Genomic DNA, 21982 nt, shown 5'->3' on the forward strand with positions numbered 1-21982 from the left:
TTTAGATATCCATCCATTTCTTTTAGGTTTTCAAATTTAGTAGCATATAGGTTTTCAATATATTCCCTTATAAATATCCTGTATCTTTCTGGTGTCTGTTGTGATGTTTCCCCTTTGATCTTTGATTTTGTTGATTTGGAGGTGCTCTTTCTTACTTTTGGTTAACTGGGCTAGCGGTCTGTCCATCTTGTTTATCTTTTCAAAGAACCAGCTCTTGGATTCATTCTTTGTATTGTTTTGTTTCGATTTCATTAATTTCTGCCCTGAACTTTGTTATTTCTTCTTGTCTCCTTGGTTTGGGTTTTGTTTGTTGCTGCTTTTCAAGTGTCTTGAGTTGCAATGTTAAGTCATTTGTGTTCTTTCTGATTTTTTAACGTCGACACTTAGAGCTATAAACTTCCCTCTGAGGACAGCTTTCAGCGTGTCCCAGAGGTTTTGTTGTGTTGTATTGTCCTTTTCATTTAGTTCCAGGAATGCTTTTCTTTCTTAATTTCTCTTTTGACCCATTCATCATTAAGGAGTCTGTTGTTTAATCTCCATGTATTCATGTGGTGACTAGGGCTTCTTCTGGTCTTGATTGTAAGCTTTATTGCATTGTGGTCTGATAGAATGCATGGAATTATTTTAATCTTTTTGTATTTGTTGAGGTTTGTTTTGTGCCACAGTATATGGTCAATTTTGGAGAAGGTTCCATGGGGCGCTGAATAGAAAGTATGTCCTTTGGTGCCTGAGTCGGATACTTGGTAGATGTCTGTTAGGTCCATTTGATATATGACACTGTTTAATTCAGATGTCTCTCTGTTAACTCTGTCCTGTTGACCTATCTAATGGAGACAGTGGGGTACTGAAGTCCCCTACTATTAATGAGTTGGGATTAATCTGGGTCTTAAATTCCTGTAGTATTGTTTTTATGAAGTTGGGTACACCAGTTTGGTGAATATGTTCATGACTGTAATATCTTCTTGGTTTATTATTCCTTTGATCAGAAGAAAGTAGCCCTCTTTATCTCTTCTGATTAGTTTTAGAACCTATTTTTTCAGGTAATAAAACTGCAATGCCTGCTTTTTTCTTAGTACCATTTGCTTGGTATAATTTTTTCCATCCTTTCACCTTAAGAGAGTGCCTGTCCTTGAGAGTGAGATGAGTTTCTTGTAGACAAGAAAAAGATGGGTTTTGTTTCTTAATCCATTCACCTAGTTTGTGTCTTTTGACTGGAGAGTTCAGTCTGTTAATATTTAAGATGTGTATTGAATCCTGTCATTTTTATTTCTGTTCACATTCTTGATAATAGCTGTACTTTTCCACAGTTATACCTTCATCGAATGTCTTTCTGCAACCCCTTGGGTATAGTCATTCCTTTCTTCAGCTCTTTGAATTGCTTCTAGAACTCTCTGAAGGGCTGGTTTTGTAGACATGAATTCCTTCAGCCTGTTTATATCATGGAAGATTTTTCTTTCCCCTTCAACTATAATAGACATTTTGGCTGGGTATAGTAATTTTAAAACTGGGAATACTTTGGTCCAGGCTCTTCTGGCTTTCATAGTTTGCACTGAAAAGTCAGCTGTAATCCTAATGGGTTTTCCTTTATATGTGACTTTTTATTTTGCAGCTTTCAGTATTGGCTCTTCTATACGCTTAGTGTTTTTACTCTGATGTGTCGTGGAGAGTTTCTTTTCTGGTCCTGTCTGTTTGGTGTTCTATATGCTTCTTGTATTTGTATGGGCATGTCTTTCTTTAATTTGGGGAGTTTTCTTCCACAATTCTGTTGAAGATCTGGTCCATGCCATCCATTATCTTGGGATTCTTTTCCTTCCTGTATGCCTATGATTTTTAAGTTTGGTCTTTTTATGGTGTCACACAATTCCTGCATATTCCATTCTTGTGATTTCTTAAATTTTTCATAATCTTTACTGTAGTGGTCTAGTTCATCTGCTTTATCTTCCAGTCTTGATACTGTTTTCCATTTCATTCATCCTATTGTTGAGGCTTTCTACTAGGCTTATGTGGGGATATGTTATTTTGGTTTTTCATGTTATTATTTTTTCTCTGATTTTGACATGTGAATTTCTTTTGTAGTTTCTGATTTTTGTGTGAGACTCAAGCTTTCAAGTTTAATTCTGCTCCTTTTTGTAAACTTTATGTCCCTTTCTGTTTTACTTTTTGGGCATGAAAAGCTGGTTCATCTAAGCTTCCAGTTCTCTCTTTTGGTTTTATGATGGAGTGGCCAGACTGCTTTTGTCTTCAGGAGTTCCCACAGAAGCCCAAGTCAGATGAGGATCAGATGCTCTCAGGCTTTCTCCTAAGGTCTGGATCCCTCTACGAAAGAGGTTGTCCTCAGGAATTTGGGGGTTGGATTGGCCTGGGAGCAGGGCCCAGGAAAAATGTTGGTCTTGGGCAGCTGGTGGCCATGCCACCCAGAGATGCAAAGGGAGATGGGGGTGGGAAGAGGCCCCAAGGGCTCTTGAGGACCAGGAGAGAGGTTGGCGGATTGTGCAGGCCCAGGGAAGCAGAGAGGGGTGAGGGCGGGACCAGGCCCAGAGGGTTCCTGGGGACTGTGAGAAGGAACTGGGTTTGTCTAGATGCAAGGGATCAGGAAGCAGTGGTTGTACCCAGGGAAGCAGAGCGGGGTGAGGGCGGGACCAGGCCCAGAGGGTTCCTGGGGACTATGAGAAGGAACTGGGTTTGTCTAGATGCAAGGGATCAGGAAGCAGTGGTTGTTCAGGGCATAAAGGTCAGCCCAGGTGTCCAGGAAAGAGGCTGGTGTGTTGTGCAGCCCAGGGGAGCAGCAGAAGGTGAGAGCAGGACCAGGCCCAGAGGGCTCCTGGGGACCATGAGAAGGAACTGGGTTGGTCTGGATGCAAAGGATCAGGAAGCAGTGGTGGTTTCCCCAGTGTCTGGGGTGCCAAGACAAGGAATGGGACAATACCCTGGCTAGGAGGAGAGCGGTATTTTTTTAAGTATCCTTGAAGAGAGAATGTCTCAGCGAGAACATTCAACTCAAATGCTTCGTTAAGCACCATAGGTAATAAAATGGCGAGCAAACAGGCTGAGTGACATTAAGGCCTCCAAATCTACAGGACCTGGGGACTTGCTACTGTACACAAAGAGGTGTCTGTAGTCACAGGGTAAGGTTGTTCATGGGGTCCTCTGGTCTACCTCTGCTATGCTTCAACTCTAACCAAGTTCCTTCCAATGCTAACTGCACTGCAAGAAGCTCCTGTCCCTCAGGGCTGCCTTCTGAAAGGCATGTGCTAGGAGCCTGAGGAATTGTGCTCCTGGCTCTGCCATTTACTAATAGGGAAGTCTGGGAAAGTAGCTAACAATTCCACTCTGACTTCCTCCCCTGTAAAGCAGGGAGACCATCAGCTACCTCACATGGCTGTAAGGACCACCTGAGACAAAAGATGAATGACTTACAGCTAGGAATAGCCCAGGCACAGAGTCAGAACCGAGGCTTCGAACCAGGTGCCTGTGAGTACTTCAGAAAGTCACTTTGATGCCCAGCTATGGAAAGTTTGAGTGCTCATCTGCCGTGAGAGACAGGCCACAGCAGTTCTGAAGACAGGCAGTGGTGCCAAGGCACATACTGAGCTTAGTAGGCTGCGAGGTGTGCAGGGAACCAAGCCCTGAGCCAGCCTGCAGGCAGCCCCTGCACTCTGCCTCAGCTGGCTGTGTCAGCCTCCAAGGTTGCCACTGACTACCTGGGGGAAGAGTTCCCTTTCCAAGGCACCTCACAACTTCCTGACATATTCACCTGCCCCAAGCTGCATGCAAAGCCACTGTCCACTGAGCATGCCCACTGGGATTCCTTGCCTACTCCTCTCCACCTCATTTGATCACCAGCTTAGCAAGGCTGGTCTGATCTAGTCAGTCAAACAGCAGCCAGCCAAGAAAGGAGCCTGTGCTGGATAGCTTTAGTGTCAACTTGGCACACCTGGGTTGAGGGAGCCTCAACTGGGGAATTACCTTCATTGGACTGGTCTGTGGCCATATCCATGGGGCATCCTCTTGATTATTGAGTGATGTGGGAGGGCCCAGCCCACTGTGGGTGGTGCCACCCCTGGGCAGGTGGGCCTGTGTTGCATAAGAAAGCAGGCTGAGCAGGGTTCAGGGGAGCAAGCCAGTAAGGAGTGTTCCTCCATGGCTTGTGCTCTAGTTCCTGCCTCCAGGTTCCTGCCCTGAGTTTCTACCTTGGGCTCCCTGATGAACTGTGGCCTGTGAGATGTAAGACAAATAAACCCTTTCCTCCCCAAGTTGGTAGTGGTCAGAGTGTTTTGTCACAGCAATGGAGAAACAAACCAGGACAGAACCTGAGCACAAAGAACACACCCTGCTCTTCCCTACCTTCCTTCTGCCATCTTCAGGCCTTGACCTGTGCTTGCACTGCATGAAGGTCTGACAGGGATTGTACAAGTGTGTCCCAGAATAAGTGTGTCATCTTTAATCCCAATCTCGTTTGTTGATTCATAGATGCACATATGCCTTCATTCAAGAAACAGCTTCTAAGTGCTTATTTTATGCCAAAGTACTAACTACTCCAGTTTCAACAATGTGTAGAGATTCAGGCCCTGTCCTTAAATAGTTTACAGGTTGGTGGGAAAAGCAAGTGAATAAGCCATTGGAATACAGTCTGAGGAGACAGCATGGTAGGGAAGGAGAACAGCTGTGGAGGCAAATGGGAAGGTGCCAGATTACATTCTGGGAGATGGAGAAGGCTTCCAGGAGGAAGTAGCATCTAAGCTTTAACATAAAGGAAGACTATGAAGGACAGTGTTTTGGCAGAAGGAGGAGTGTATACAAAGGCCTGAAGACAAGGGACTGACCAATACTCAGGCCCTATATAGAGCCCTGCGCCAGGGCAGCTCTAGGAGAGCCAGGGCTGGGCATCTCCTCTTTTCTGAGGATCACACAAAGATCTCACGCTCCTCTTGATTGTCCTCAGCTGCACAACGAGGGCCCTAGCATGGTCGTGTTTTGTTGGTAAGAGCCCAACAATTACACTTTTTTTTTCTTATGGTACGATGTTACAGAAACTTAATTTTATTTAAATAATTTGCTCATAGTTCATGAACAAGTCTGGTTCTCCTGTGTCCTCATCTCTGCAAAGGCAGTAAAGTAGGTCAGAGAGTGAATGTTGACTTTGACCCAAGTTCTATGTTTAAATTCTGCCCCTGTCTCCTACTAGCTATAAGGCCTAAAGCAAATCACTGTACCATTAATAAGCCACAATTGCTTTAAACAAAAAACAAGGATTAAAAAAAAATCTTACTTTAAAAGAGGGCTACAACAGGTATCAATAAGCATAATGCGTAACTCATGGGATGTGCTGAGAAAGCAGAAAACAGTACAGCCCATGCCTCCCTGTCTGGAATTAGCATTCATCACTTCCTACCTAGCCAAACTCTCCCACAGCCAGCTAAATGCTTCTGCAACTAGCTCCTGCCCCAACGTGCCTTCTCCATTAAAACTTACATTATCTCTTTACCAGGGAAGCCCCCCATCTCCACTGGAACATCTTCCCTAGCCACTGAGGCAGGAGAAGGAAGAGAAGGCAGATTCATATTCTTAGTCACTTTTATCTCTCCAATGCCTAGTGCATGGCCAAGTATTTTTATTAACTTAAAACCAATATGGTTGTATAAAAGCCAAGTATTATAGAAAAACAAAACAATCACATCTGATTATTTTAAAATATCACATCTGATCATTAAACTCTTCATCTTTAGTTCAAATGTCTGGCTTTATAATATCAGAGGCAATCAAGAGAATCAAAAGTCTCTTTTCCCTCCTAAGAGGCTATCACAAGTGGCCCAGTATACACGACATTGCACTAGGATCACAAGTGTCTAGAAGACATTATTAAGATAAGACATATGTTTAACACATACATATGTTTAACCCAATTCTACAAGAGCAGAATTTTGTATATCGCCAAGGCATAATTTCCTTATCAGTTAAAAAGTAATCTATAGCTACTGTTCCTAGACACAAGTCCAGTGCCATGTGAGAGAATGTCCAGCCTTACCTTCATCTCAGGGTACATATAGCGGTGGATGGAAGGCAGCCAGTAGACAGGGGGCAGGCTGCTGCCCCTCCCAGGGCCAGCATGGAGTACCCCTTTCTTATCTTCATAGAATGCGGCCAGATGAGAGTAATGTCCCGGCATCTCCAGCTGGTGTCTGCACAACATACATGTGCACGGTGAAAACAGTTCTGCCCCTGTCCCCAGTGCAGCAGTTTATCCCCACCTCCTGGGCTGAAGGCCCAGATACACTCAGAAGGTCTGTGCTTGGAGGTTGCCCTGATGCGTCCTTGGGTGTTACAGGAGATTTTTAAGAAAGCTCAAATGTGGGGCCTGATGCCCCTTGACAGCACCATGTAACATGTTCTCTCTGACATAGAAAACAGACTTAGCAGGCTGCATCTAATGTGTTTTTGAGCAAGTTATGCTGCTTCTCGGAGAATGGCTGTTTATGAGAAGAGGTAACCTTGGAAGACCACATAGTCCCTGCCTAGAAGTTGAGCTATTGGTAAAACACATGATTGCTTGCTCTTACTAGTTTTTGTTTCTTTGTTTTCGGCGACATAGTGTCCCTGTAGCTCCAGGGAGCTTGTCTGCTCAGGGTAAAAGCACTGCCAACTGATCTTTCAGATCAAGAAAATGGCAGTGAGGACCAAGACCATTTGGACAATGCAGAATCCTGCCACCAAATCAAGGCACTATATTTAATGGGAATGTTGGAGGTTGACTTTTGTTCCTTCCCAAAATGTATGCTGAAATCCTTGCCCTCACCTCAGTACCTCAGAAGGTGGATGGGTCTTTAAGTAGGTAAGTAGGTTAAAGCAAGGTCTTTTGAGTATGCCTTAATTCAATGTGACTTAAAAAGGAGGAAATTTACATGGGGGGGGTGGCGGAAACAGGGGAGAGGGAGAAAAGTGTGATGTAGGGGGAAGAGGAAGGGAGAAAGAAAGAGGGTAAGAGCCATGTGAAAATGAAGGCAGACATCAAGGGATGCACATATCAAAGAACCCAGAGATTGCCAGCAAACTATAGAGCCAGGACAGACATGGGAGCCAAACCTGCTGACAATGCCACTGATTTTTTACTCCTAGTATCCAAGATAATTTATAGAATGCATCTTCATTTTCTGCTTGCTGATTTTCCTACTCACAAGGCAGTAATAGACAATACAGAACATAGACTCTCAGATATAAACTCACAGTTCAGAGATGAATGTTACCCAGCTCTTGTATGGAGGCCTCAGAAATGTAAACTCACTATAGGTTTTGTAATATATCATCAAACCATGATACCAACAGAAACCAAAATAGTACTATAGCAAGTGCTGGGAGACAAGATGGTTTTCAAGGATGAAGATACTGAAAGGAGCTTATCAATAAGGGCAGATAGCTTTAAAAACGACCACACTGAAATGCATGCCGAGCCACTCATGGGAACTGCAAGAGTCATGTAAACAGTGGAAATCACTGGCTCAATGTATGTTCTTGATATGAAGATACTGGTGTGTGAATGGATCCTATCAAGGAGTCCCCTGCAGCCCCAGCCACACTGGAATTCTCTTTAGGCCCACAGCACATGTAACCATGCAGATGCCCAGTGCAGTGACCCCTGCGGTAATCCATCCACTGTAAGAATCAGTGATACCTCTGTCAGCAATCCCACTTTACCACTCTGATGTATTCTTTAGTGGTCTATACAAGTGTGTCTTCTGGCTTGGGAAATACAAAAAAGCAAGCATTCCCATTCACTGCTGGTACCACCTTTCTGAAGGTGGTATAATTTGTATCAAACTGTAAACTGTGTATATAGCCTCTGACCCAATGATTCCATTCCTAGGAAATCCCTAGGCTATAAAGAACTATTTAATGGATGCGAATTCATTTATTTAACTATACTGTCTATAGTTATGAAATATAAGAAACAACCTTAAAGCCCAATAACATTGAAATAGTAAAAGAAATTATGATGCACCAATAGCACACCTCTACCAAGACAGTGTAGTGGGGGTATGGGCGGAGATCAGAGGTCAAACTCGCCACTGTTTCTGAGGATGCCATCCATACTGACCTGGTAGTAGGCTAGGCTGGCTGCAAAGTGAGTGCCAGGAGTCCACCTGTCTCCATCTCCCACAAGCACGGACCACCACACCCAGCTTTTTTCTTACTTGGGTTTATTTCTAGAAATTTAACATACTGATATGCCCACATAGATATCAGTGGGTATTCTGCACAACATCATATCTAACAGCAAAAGACTGGAAACAAACAAATGTCTGTCAGAGATGGGCTTGACGAATAAAGTTCTACACAGGGCACTCAATGGGACTGTAGAAAACAACACAGAAGCTCTCGCTGTACCCATGTGAGATCTCCTATACTGCTTAGTGAAAAAGGCAAGGTGCAAATGTGTAACATGCTTCCTTTTGCATGAAGTGTGGGAATAGATATTTTTATCTGTGTATATAGGTACACAAATTTTAGGAAGATGCTTGAGAAATTAATAGTGAAGTTGATGGGTTGATATGGGAATTGGGTGAAGTCTACCTTTCATTGGGTCAGAGGCTATATACACAGTTTACAGTTTGATACAAATTATACCACCTTCAGAAAGGTGGTACCAGCAGTGAATGGGAATGCTTGCTTTTTTGTATTTCCCAAGCCAGAAGACACACTTGTATAGACCAGTAAAGTGGTAGAGACTGCTTTCTTCTCCCTTTAGTATAGAACCCTCCAAATTTTAGATGCACATCCTCTCTAGGACTACATTTCCCAGAATTCCTTATTGCTAGGCACGGTCAGCAACCAACAACCAGCCCACTGAGTGTGTGCAGAAGCAATATGCTGAAGTCCTGAGGTTTTTGTGTCAATCACCCTTCTTACTGGTTGGAACATGATATGATTACAGTGAGTCAGCTTCCACCAGGATGAGGACATCACACTGGACAGGTAAGGCAGAATGAGCTATGTCCCAGAATGACCTTGCACCATCACCACCCACAGGAATGCCTGCCTCTCTCCCTCCCTCCCTCCCTCCCAATATGCTGAAGTCCTGAGGTTTTTGTGTCAATCACCCTTCTTACTGGTTGGAACATGATATGATTACAGTGAGTCAGCTTCCACCAGGATGAGGACATCACACTGGACAGGTAAGGCAGAATGAGCTATGTCCCAGAATGACCTTGCACCATCACCACCCACAGGAATGCCTGCCTCTCTCCCTCCCTCCCTCCCTCCCTCCCTTATTTTGGGGTCTCATCTTTGTAGCTTAGCATGTTTTAGCTACAGCAGAAGTTAGTACCTGGAAATGAGTTACTGCAGAATCAAGAACCACATTGTGCTACTCGTTTAGTAGTTGAAGGAGGGGCACACAGACACCCACACAGACACCCACACAGACGCACAGACACACACACACACACACACACACACACACACACACACACACACACACACACACACACAGAGCTGTTCCAGGAAAGAAAGCTGGTGAAACTCCAGTGAGTTAGAACACAGAGCCTGTGTCATCTGAGTTAACAGCCTATGAGAGCATTTTGTTAATCACATGCAATTTAAGTACTGTTTGGTGATAATTGCCATGGTCACATAATTGATTAAAATTCAGAGGTACTTTTTATGTTGCTATTATGTATTCATGTGGTATAATTAACAAAACAAAAACATACGGGGGGGGGAAAACAACATTCATGTAAGTTCACTGTTTCTTGTTGACTCTAGTGAAAATATGTAAGACTGCCCAGTTTATAAGCAGAAATAGGAGATAGAATTTACTTAGGGTATGATGTTCTAAATTTTACACTATAAATCAACTGAGCCCTAATAATTTAGACTTCCTGAGGCTGAAAACACAACTTCCTCTGTACTGAGAAGAATCTTGCTCATACTCCAAAGTGTTCTTGGACAGAGAAGGAATCAGGCTATTTGTAAAGATAAATTTTAGGGTACAGCCTCTAAGTAGTTAACTTGAAAATGAGGAAAAGAAGCACGGGCAAAGGGCATAGGCTAGCTAACAGGCCATTAACTTTAAAACTGTCACCCAGAGGGCTGGATAAATGGCTCAGTGGTTAAGATCCACTTGTGCAATCATGAGGACCAGAGTTCAGATCCCAGAACCCATGCACAAAGCCTAGTATCCCATGCATATCTGTAATCCCAGTTCCAAAGGGGGCAGAAACAGGAGGCATGCTGGGGCTTGCTGGCTTCCAGTCTTGCTGAGAAAATACAAGTCCAGGTTCAGGGAGAAGAGACTCTGCCTCAAAGGAATAGACAAAAATGACAGAGTAGGACACCTGATACCCTCTTCTGGTCTTTGCGTGCGTGTGCACACACAAATTTTTGTTTGCTTTTTTTTTTTTTTTTTTTTTTTTTTTTTTTTTTTTTTGGCTTTTTGGCTTTTTGAGATAGGGTCTCCCTTTATCCCCAGCTTGCCTGGAATTCACTAAGTAGACCAGGCTGGACTCAATCTCACAGAGATCCTGCATGCTGGGACTAAAGGTGTGTGCCACCATGCCCAATTACAAATAAATATTTTAAAAACAACCAAACTTAAACAAAAAAGACTCAGAGGAGGTTTTTGACACTAGAGACTTGAAATGACTCAAAACAAAAAGAAACTCTACTTAGTTACACCAGGTGGAAGGGAAGAGAAATCTTTTCCATCTAGGATGATATTCACTGATACTCACAATGGCATTCTAAGTGTTAATGTTTTGGGTGATTTTTTTTATTCTTTTGTACTTTCATATCAACTTTTTAAATATTATGCTTATTGTTACACAACTAAATATTTCATGTTTAGTTTTCAAAGATGATTATCGTGACGTTATATTTCATAAGCTTTTAAGTAATGAAAAAGTGTAAACATGTAGGCTACAAAACTGAGCATGATGTCACATTCAAGGCTAGCCTGGGCTACATAGCAAGGCCTGCCTCAAAATGAATGAATAAATACATATACAGGATATAAAAACTTGTATGTAGTATTGATGCCAAATATACATATACATGATATACATTTATATGCTTTGTATGTGTGACAGACAAGGTCTTGCTATGTTGTTACTAATGTAAACTGAGAGCCTTGAATACCTGGGCTAAGCATCACCATGCCCAGCTGTGAAGTATATTTTATAAAAGGACCCAAACACATTTATCAGAAAACAGACTACAATTTTAACAGTGCCTCAAGGATTAGAGACACATTTCTGCATCACTTAAAGTATGATTAGGTTTCTTATATAATAAAATATATAAAACACAATAATAATTTTGCTGCTTCTGTTGAAAATCCTTCATATTAGCTCAAATAGTGATTTGGCATTTAAAAAATTTAAAGTCTGCCTGCCTACCTGGGGGAAAAGGCAATTTATAGCAGCTTAGTGCAAACAAAGATCATGTTCATGTCCAATTATACAATACCTGATTCAAAACAAGTGGTGAGGAAACTGAAAGCAAATCTTCCCCAGCTCCCACTATAGGAGAAAAAAAATCATTTCACAAGGCACTTGAGGAAAGAAAGGACCACCACCTGAGGCTTGACCCAGCACTACAGGTGCTCTTGGGGACACCTGTGTTTCTGTCCTACTGTCTCCATCTCCAGGGTCTCGCAGCACAGGCACCAGCTGGCAGATCCTGCTGCTGCCTCTGCACATACAGCAGCCACGTGGGAGCCACTTACCGAACCTGGTTCTCCAAGAAATGCATGTATCGGTAGAGCAGGGTATAGGAGGGAGAGAGGATGCCTACGGACTTCATTCGAGCGCCCCGCTCCAGCTCGCTCTCCACTGGCATGTTGGCAAAGCAAGCCAGACCAAAGAAGGGCCCCTTTCGAAAATAGCTGAAACGGACAAAATATGTGGTACAGTTCCAAATTAGGAAGAAAATAATTTTACTTTGCTTTTTCTTTACAATGCAGTCCCCCAAAAAACTATGTTACTATGTCCAGAGCCCACAAATAACCAAGTTCAGCCATTTAAAAAAAAAGTCATTCAACCTCTGAGGAGAGACAGGCAAGGCTTAGAGCTACTCCAGAGCTCCCCAGATGCAAGTCATGGACCAGAGTCAGCACGTGGTCTCTGGCAAGCTTGCTGCTAAATGCCCAAAGCCCTCGTCCTCTCCTGCACAACTAACGGCTTAGATGGGAGAACAAGAACCAAGGCTGACTGGCTGCCCTGCAACTCTTAGTCTCTTTTCTCAACATAAACCACAACTCTCCCAGCCCCCCAGTTTCTGAGAGTCTCAATGCAGCTGCCATTTTCTTTCTTGCTCCTTTTTCCTACTTAGAGGAATCATGGTTTCGACCCAACGAGGAGATTAATGCTACCAAATTACCTTTGAAGTATTTTCACAAAACTCATAATGCACCAGTTACACAGCACTAAAACTGGCCCTACTTAGAGCTAGAATTTCAAGTTTATCATAGGATGTCTTAGGTCACCCCACTCTTCTCTTACACTAAAACCAAACCTCAAATGAGGACCATACAATTTTTCAGCTGGTAGCAGAGGCTCTACAGTAGGGGTTGTTAGTTTGGGGAGGGGTCATGAAGCCCACTGAGAACCTGAGAGACACAGCCCTTCTTGCTGAAAACTGACAAAAACACAAAACTAGACATCTATTTTCAGAGCTTTCCCACACACTATCTGAAGACACCCCCCCCACACACACACATATACCTTGGTAAGATGTTCAGGAGAATGTGGGAGAGGGGATGAAGTAATAAGAGAAGATGGTTCAGAAGTACTCACATGAAATCAGACTGAATTTTATGGGACCCACTAGCCATAGACTTGAACTCAACACCTTCAAGGTCAATATCTTGAGGTAAGCACCATTCTACCATGTTTCCTGTGGGAGCAGGAGGATACAAGTTAAAAGAAACAATCATTTGGAGAGAAGAACTTAGCAGTTATCATAGATCACTTCTCAAAAGTGTGCTGTTCCCTGGGACTGAGAACCAGTGAGGCACTCAAAGGCTCATCCATTCCCCAACATGCAATGCCGAGGACCAGGAGCAGTGGCGGTAGAACTGCTTCAAATCCGGCGTCCTCTGGTTGACTGTCTTTAGCTATACACCCCCTTCTCATCTCTCCCCAAATGCGGCCCTTCTTCCAGGGTTACCTTTTGGTTCTCTGCCTCAAGGATTTGGGGACTTGGTCATTCACTAACTAATTTCTGAATTTCTACTAAGCTAGACGTTAGAAACACAAACTAGAGTTAAGACAGGGTCCTTGACCATGAAAAGATTAGAGTTCAGAGAGTAACAAAGAGACAAAATCAACAATTACAGCTCAGAAGGGTGAATGCTATGACAGAAGGGTGTTTTGGAATCCAGGGCCAATGAGCTCCCACCAGAGGGAGGGAATCAGAGAACTGCACAATGAGATGTGTAACCAACAGGCAGAGAGGACACTATAGAACAGCTCATCTGTTTTCAGTCATATGCAAATTTTCCCAAAATGAAAGACTAAGCTACTTGAGAGATTTCATTTTGGAGCAAACTTATTAACACTCCAAATCTTAAGTTTTCTAGGCATTAAAAATGGCATCAATAACCTTAGTCACCAGTGCATTCAGATAATTGTTTGGGGCATCAGAGAACACAGTCCATTCTATGACACAGCAGACAGGATAGAGGATTATCCAGCCCCACACCCAACAGCCCAAGGCACTTTCAAGTAATTCATTTTGCAGAAAATAATCACAAACCCATCCAACTAATGAATTCACTGCAACAAAAACCATGAAAAGGAGGGAATTAATTTTTCATAAAACAAAAGCCAGAATGACATTGTATTTATTGGGTTAAAGATAAAACATGTTCTAAAAGAGCCTGAAGCTTGGGAATACAGGGAAGTTTTTGAAGCATCAAGTTCCCCCTCATTCCTGTATTTTTTTTTTTTTTTTCCTTTACCAAACATGTATATCCATCCACATTCCAGGCAGGGTTTCCTTGAGGAATGTATCCAAACAGGTGGGAACTTATTAAGGCCAAGGGGCCTACCCCAAAACTACAGAGGTAGAAGTGATCTTGGGATGATCTTTTGCTTTGTCTTTATGGTGCTGAGGATTGAACCCAGAGACTTGTGCATGCTAAGCAAACTTTCTACCACTGATCATACTGCCACCTCCCATCCTAGGGATACAGAATCAGTCTCTCCCCTCATCCTGCCACAAGGTAGAAGGCCCTGCATGGAACTCTGAGCGACATGTGAACAGAATGGAAGGACAGCCTGGGACAGAGCCATAATTGTCCCTAAGTAAGCTGCTCTCAATCAGCCAATCAACCTGCATCTTAAGGCCCTCACTGTACCTTCCTTCCTCATTCCATTCCCCTGGGTTTATTGTTGTTTTGTTTTATAGGTTGTTGTTTTAAACAGCACTTTTGTAGCCCAAACTGGCCTTAAATCTGCTATGTGGTCAAGGCTGACCTTGAACTTTTGATCCTCTTGCCTCTATCTCCTCAGTGCTGGGATTCCAAGCATGCACCACAATACCTGATTTATGTGATGCTGGGGATCTAACCTCAGGCCATGTGCATGCTAGGCAAGCGCTCTAGCGAGTAAGCCCTATCCCTAAGCCCTCGCCAGTTCCTTATGGGGGTCAATCAGCTCGAAAAAAAATTTCTTTCCCTCAACCCAGAACTACTCAACAAGTTGTGAAAACTTCAGTTTACCTAAACTTTGTATTGAAGCCTAATAATAAGCATAAGTTATAATTACACAACTCGCTAAATTTTGTCAAAGAGAGCATCCTGTATAAGCAGCACAGAAGATGAGGAAGTAGAAAGAGCCCCATTAGCATCCCCTCCAGACCCCCCAGGGCCATCCTCTTTAAGAGTTACCATCCCTCTGACTTCTAGCATCATGGATCAGCTTGGACTTTTAAAACTCTACAAAAGCAATCATAGTTGTGCTTTTGTTCAGTATTTTCATAAGATTTACCACACAGTGATAGATGTAGACGACACAGATTGATGTGACCATACATTACTTTTATCATTTGGGGGTAGCAGTTCATCGACTTAACTGTTGATGCCCATTTGAGTTAGTTCCAATTAAAAGCTATGGAGACTAGCCCTGCTGTAAACAGCTCTGTGCTTGTCATCTGGTGAACACCTGTGTGGTAGCTTTTGAATGCACTGACCTGGCTGAGTTGAACTACACTGCTCAGGATTCCCTTCATTGCATGTTTCCAGTTGGAATTTATTGTTGTTGAGACAGGGTCTCCCTGTAGCCCCAGCTGGCCTGGAATTCCCTACATAGGCCAGGCTGGTCTCAGTCTCACAGTGATCCACCTGCCTCTGCCTTCCGAGTGCTGAGATTAAAGGTATATACCACCATTCCCGGTTTTACAGTTGAAACCTGCAGGTGAATATGAAGCAGTAACCACTGTGCTCACATCTGGATGGTTGGTGCTAGGGCATCAGTTCACTCCATGAACTGCTGCTCGTCCACAGGCTCACTACAGAGGTGGGAACAGCAGAAAGGCATGCTGATGCTGCAGCCACCTTCCCCTGGGTCCTCCAACTTTAGGACCCCTAGGTTAGGTGTGTGTTCAGTTCCATAAAGAAGGACACTGAGGGCTGGAGAGATGGCTCAGTGGTTAAAATCACTGGCTGCTCTTTCAGAGGACTCAGGTTCAATTCCCAACACCCACACAGCAGCTAACAACCATCTGTAACTCCAGTTCCAAGGCATCCAACACCCTATTCTGACCTCTGCTGGTATTGCACAACCCAGGTGCACCTACCTCCAAAGCAGGTAATACACTCATGAAATAAAATAAATAAAATAATAAAATATTTTTTAAACGGGACACTGACTTCCTGCAGGACACCCACATTGCCAAGTTTGGGGGCAGGTGGCAGTGCACAGTGGCACATATCTTTAACCCCAGCACTTGGAAGCCAGAGGCAGGCAGATCTCTGTGAGTTTGAGGCCGGCCTGGTTTATATAAATGAGTTCCAGGCCAGCCAGGGCTACATAGACCCTGTCTCAAAAAAAAAAAAATAGGATTGGGGGCAGTGACAGACTGATGCAGGTCCCCACCCTCTTCTGAATTGCAGCTGTTTGGCCTCGTCCCAAGATCACAATCTTCCTCTACATCCATCTGCCAAGTAGACTCCAAGCTCTTACACAGACCATCTAATTGCCCCCACGATTACATAAGACCAAGTCCCTGCAGCAAATCTTTTTATATATGGCTTAGTTGCTCTGTTTCTCCGAGTCTAAGCTGACATAATACCCACACATTCCTGCTGCATAACCGCGAGCTAAGGAAACTTCAGTGATTCCAAGGCTAATGTCAACCAGGCTTCTGAAAGAGGAGTTTTAAATACTGTGAAATTGTTTTACAGCCAAATTTTCTTAGGTTAAACAAAAACAAATCATCATTTTTACTTTATGTGTATGAGTGTATACATGTGTATGCCTACATGTAAGTGCACCCATGTCACACGAGATGCCCACAGAGGTCAGAAGAGGGCATCAGATACCCCTGGAACTGGTTACATATGGTTGTTAGCTGCTGTATAGGTGCTGGGAACTGAACCCTGGTTCTCTGCAAGAGCAACCAGTACTTGTAACCACTGAGCCATCTTGCCAGCCCCAGAAAATCGTATTTTTTAAGTGTAGGACTTTACAAAACCTTTAATATGCCACTCAGCACTGCGAACTTCAATCAGATCAACAAGTGCTTAAAATTTTTCAAAGTCATTTGGATAATGATTTGTTGTTGAGGTTTTTGATGTCTGTGTGTTTGGAGGGGACTTATCTACAGCATCTTACACTATAGCCTAAGCTGATCTGTTATCAAAGTGCAGCCCAGGCAGGCTTTGAACTTGCAACAATCTGCCTGCCTCCCAAATGCCGGGATTACAGATTCACCATGCCTAGTAAGAAATCTTTATTTCTTTTTATTTGAATGAGTGTTTTGCCTGCATGCATGTAAGCACACCTAGGTCATGCAGCGCCTGCAGAGGCTGAAAGAAGGTTCGGATACCTTGGGGCTGAAGTTATGTACAGTTGTTAGCTGCCATATGGGTGCTGGGAACTGAACCCCAGTCTTTTGCAAGAGCAGCCAGTGCTCCAAACTGATGAGCCATCTCTCCAGTCCTGATAAACCTATTTTTAAGAAGCACCTTTGGCAACTAATTTTACAGAAAGCATTTTTTGGTGTTTTTAGACACACTGATATACCAGGAGCTGCAGGCTGTCCCTCAATATACAATCGTCCCCTCTTACATGGATTAGAACTACAAATTTTAGCTTTACACATGGTCCCAAAGGAAGACTGTTTCTCAGCCCTTCTTGCATGTAGGTGTGGGATATGAGCTGAAGTGAGGCATGTAGTTTCCAAAATGTGCCTAGAAGGGAAGGAACATGCTGCCCTTTCTCCATCCTGCTGCCTGGAATGTGGATAGGTAACACAGACCAACATGAACCCAGATCCCTGGATGGCCCTGCAGATCTGAGCCAATACTCCAATCTTTGGCAAGCGACCACATGAAAAAGAAACAAACTATCTAGATACCACAGATAATCTGGATCCCTGGCATTCATGACCAAGTCCGTGTCCCACTTAGTATAGGTGACCTAGAGGAAAAAGTCCTCATTGCTCAGGCTGGTTCTCCAAAGTCCTCCTCCTTTCTCCTCTGTATCTGGCCAGTGCTCAATGCACACAAATGGGAAGCATCTGTGGAGGGAATGGCATCCTGTCCTGTCTGCTATGCCCTTCACTGGCACATGGAGGTCAGCTCTTGTGTGCTGGGAGGCATGTCAGCAGCAGGATGGTGAACCGTGACTTGGGGTTCTTGCTCCAGAACCCCATTCTGGGTAGAGTTATCTTCATTCCACAGGGGCACATTTCTGCTACACACTCCTTCAAGGAAAGGAAGACAGATAGATAACAGCTCTACGGTTCCTATTCCAGTCAATTCCAGTGTCATAGATGTCTGCCTCCCCAGAACTCTGCAGCCTCTGAAAAGCAAGAAGACTTGTGCTTGTTTGTCGTCACATCCCAACACAGCACAGTGCCTAGACAGAAGAGAGCTGGCAGGAAAAACAAAAACCAAACCAAACCAAAATGGCATTGTGAAGGACAAGCCTGACTTTAAAAAACTATTTGATGAATCAGTGTTAATTACCCTAGGAGTGGTAATAATGCAGCTATGTAGGAAAGCAGCCGTACTGAGTCGGGTCATCCTTAAATAATTTAGGAATGAGTTATCACATCTGCAACTTTCAAATATTTCAGAGAAGAGAAAAATGTACGTCTCAATCCACATGTAATCAATGTCATTTACAATGCTTGCTACATTGTGTAAATGTAGCTGATCGATGAGGGAACAATTTGAGCACAAAGAACTTCACTGATGCCATTTGGATTCACTGTGATCCCAATATATTTTTTTTAAAGCTCAGCAAGTCATTTAATGAATACTGAAAAATTAATTCTAAAGTTGGGCTGGTGAGATGGCTCCTCAGTTAAAAGTGCTTGTCACCAAGTTTGAGAACCTGAGTTCAATTCCTAGGACCCAAATGGTGGAAGGAGAGAACTGACTCCCACAAGTTATTCTCTGTCCTCTACCTGAATGCTATAGCACTGGCATGCCCACACACATACAAAATAAATAAAATGTAATCATTTTAAAAATTAATTCTAAAGTTTATACAGAAACGAGAGAGATTGAGATTGAGAGCGAGAGCAAGTGCGAGAGTGCCAAAATAGCCAACACAATTCTGAAGGTTAAAGGTGGAGTACTAACGCTGCGGAACTCAAGACTGATTGTAAAATTCCAGGGATCAAGATGATACAGGACAGGAGAATCACATAGATCAATGAGGGGAAAAATAAAAAGTAAGCCCAGAACGAAACCCACACGCTCACTCTTTACAGAGGAACAAAGGAAACGAGAAAGACACTTTCCAGCAAATGGTGCCAGAACGAGTGGATACTTACATGCAGAGAAATGAATCTAAAACCTCACACACTTCACAAAACTTAGCCCTATAGACAGCAGACACAATTTTAAACTACACAACGTAAAACTTCTAGATGGTGGAAGACAATTTAGGCTATCTTGGGTTTAAGTAATGAGTTTTTTGATACAACACCAAAAAGATAAACCATAAAATAAAAATTGGCAAGTTGTTATTCATTAAAATTAAAAACTTTAGATCTATGAAAGATGCTATTAATAGAACCCAAAGAAAACCCACAGACTGGAATACACCATTTCCAAAAAACCCATCTGCCAAGTGACTATTGTCTAAAACATATCAGAATAAGTAAAATAAAAAACCTTTTAAAACTCAACAACTAGAACACAATCTAACTTTAAAAATAGGCAAAACAGGTGAATAGCTATTTCATCAAAGAAGATATACAGGGGCTGGAGAGATGGCTCAGCAGTTAAGAGCACTGGCTGCCTTTGCAGAAGACCCAGGTTTGGTTCCCAGCACCCATACGGTGGCTAACTATAACTCCAGTTTTAGGGGATGCAACACCCTCTTCTGACTTTTGCATGGTGCACATACATACATGCAGGCAAAACAGTCATATAATATGAAATAAAAAATAAAAAATTTTAAAGTTTAATACATTAACCTAGCTTAATTACTCTAGAGATGGTAATGTGGTTGTGTGTGTGGGGAGTCTATTCACAGATTTTTTTTTTACTAAAGTATTTAGAAATGAAAAGTCATGACAACTTCCAAATAGTTCAGCAAAATATTTTCTTAAAGTACATTTATATCCTCCAAACACACAGGCAGCTCTGTCATTGCTGAATGTTCCAAAGCAACAGATATAGTTGGTGTGACAGTATATCTACACAGACCATCAACTTGAATGGATTAAGAATGCCTAGAAGATTCGTTTCTGGAGAGAGTGGTTGTTGTTTCATAGAGAACTAGTAAGGCACACGTCTAGGTGTGTCTGGGAGAGCATTTCCAGAGAGAATTAAGAAGAGAAGACCTGCCCCACTCACCTCCATGAGTGCAGCACCATCCTCCAGGCTGGGGGCCCCGACAGAATAAAAGAGGGGAAAAGAACAGAGCAGGCATTCTCTCTGCTCCCTGGCTGATAGGCTTAGCCTGTTGTCCTGGTTTGTTTCTCCGCTGCTGTGACAAAAGACTCTGACCACTACCAACTTGGGGAGGAAAGGGTTTATTCAGCTTACATCTCCCAGGTCACAGTTCATCAGGGAGCCCAAGGTAGGAACTCAGGACAGGAACCTGGAGGCAGGAGCTGGAGCACAGGCCATGAAGGAACGCTGCTTATTGGCTTGCTTCCCTGGCCCTTGCTCAGCCTGCTGTCTTATCCAACACAGGCCCACCTGCCCAGGGGTGGCACTATCCACAGTGGGCTGAGCCCTCCCACATCACTCAACAATCAAGAAAATACTCCACAGACATGGCCACAGGCCAGTCCAATGGAGGCAATTCCCCACCTGAGGCTCCCTCAACCCAGGTGTGTCAAGTTGACCCTAAAGCTGTCCAGCACACCTGTCATGACAGACTGAAATTGAGAACTAAAATCTTTCATTTCTTGTTTGTGTCAGGTATTTCATCACAGTGATGCAAATTACTAATAACGAGAAAAACTTGATCATAGAGAAATTCGTTTATACATGCTGTCAGTCATGAGGAACACCAATGAACACAGAAAACCTAACCCAGATGACTCAAAACATGAGAAATCCACAGGGCTCCTCCTCAGACTGCGGTCAGGTCATGGCGCGCGGGGAGCTGCTGCTCCACTTCTACTGTTACAGCTTTCTACCTGGTTCCAGGTAGCCCTTGCTCTGCCATTTCACTATAGTCACGAAGTCTACCCTCCAATACCCACCTCCTTAGACTCCAGGTCTTCCAAAGGAAGGTTCCATCCTTGTTTGGTACTTACATATTTTTTTTTTTTACCCACCTAATACACTACAAGAAGGTCCCACTGTTTCTATTAAGTTCCTGTTTTTTTTTTTTAATTTTATGTGTATGAATGTTATGCCTGCATGTATGTACGTGTACCCGTGTCATGTAATGCCTGTGGAGGACAGAGGAGGGTGTCTGACCCCTGGAACTGGGGTTACGGATAGCTGCCGTGGTATTGCTAGGATTCAAATCTGGGTCTTCTGCAAGAGCAGCCAGGGCTCTTAATCACTGAACTGTCTTCTCCAAAAAAAAAAAAAAAAAAAAAACAAAAAAAACTGTGTCACTGTCAAAGTTTGAGGTTTGTTCCTGTTGCTTGATTTGCATTACATGATATTTGCAAGTAGGAGTGTGCAGAAGATATATTTCATGTTACAGAGAAACTGATGTAGAAGGAAGGACCAAGCCAATACTACAAAATGTCAACAGATGGCAATTACATGAAGGATAAACAGGTTCACACTATTACTCTTTTATTTTTTGAAGTTTAGCAAATCTCGTACAATTTAAAAATATTTGTATTGTTTCTTTGAGAATTTCATACAATGTATTTTGATCACATTCAGACCCCTTCTCCATCTCTATCCAAACCCTGCTATCTCCTCTCCCCCACCCAACTTCATATCCTCTATTATTTATTTTTTACATTTTATTTTTATTTTTTTATGTATGAGTGTATTGCCTGTATGTGTGTAAGTGTACCGGCACCATGCAATGTTCACAGAGGTCAGAAGAAGGTGTCGGATCCCCCTGGAACTGGAGTTACTGGTGGTTGTTAGCCACCATGCAGATGCTGGGAATCAAACTTGGGTCCTCTGTAAGAGCAGCCAGTGCTCTTAACTGCTGAGCCATCTCTCCAGCCTCCTGTTATTAGTTTGTTTCTTTGTTTTTTTAAACAAATCTCAATATAAATCTGGGGAACAATTTTTTTTTTAAAAAAAAAAAAAAAAAAAAAAAAAAAAAAAAAAAGAGGGAGGGGAAGGGGAAAACCCCCTGGTCAGCATAAGTCTAGGAGG

General features: G+C 43.0%; 1 protein-coding gene across 1 annotated transcript in view; it reads right to left on the minus strand.

The window, feature by feature from the left end:
* The window catches only part of Dennd11 (DENN domain containing 11), a 44153-nt gene that overhangs the window by 15307 nt on the left and 6864 nt on the right, over positions 1–21982 (minus strand). The window contains exons 2-4 of the mRNA XM_008823528.3: positions 12786–12885; positions 11717–11875; positions 6026–6179 (exon numbers count right to left, since the gene is read on the minus strand). Of these exons, the coding sequence (XP_008821750.1) occupies positions 6026–6179; positions 11717–11875; positions 12786–12885 (413 nt within the window). The remainder of the gene's footprint in view (positions 1–6025; positions 6180–11716; positions 11876–12785; positions 12886–21982) is intronic.

The sequence above is a fragment of the Nannospalax galili genome, unplaced genomic scaffold, assembly GCF_000622305.1.
Source record: "Nannospalax galili isolate Female #2095 unplaced genomic scaffold, S.galili_v1.0 scaffold307, whole genome shotgun sequence".
NCBI classification, from domain to species: Eukaryota; Metazoa; Chordata; class Mammalia; order Rodentia; family Spalacidae; genus Nannospalax; species Nannospalax galili.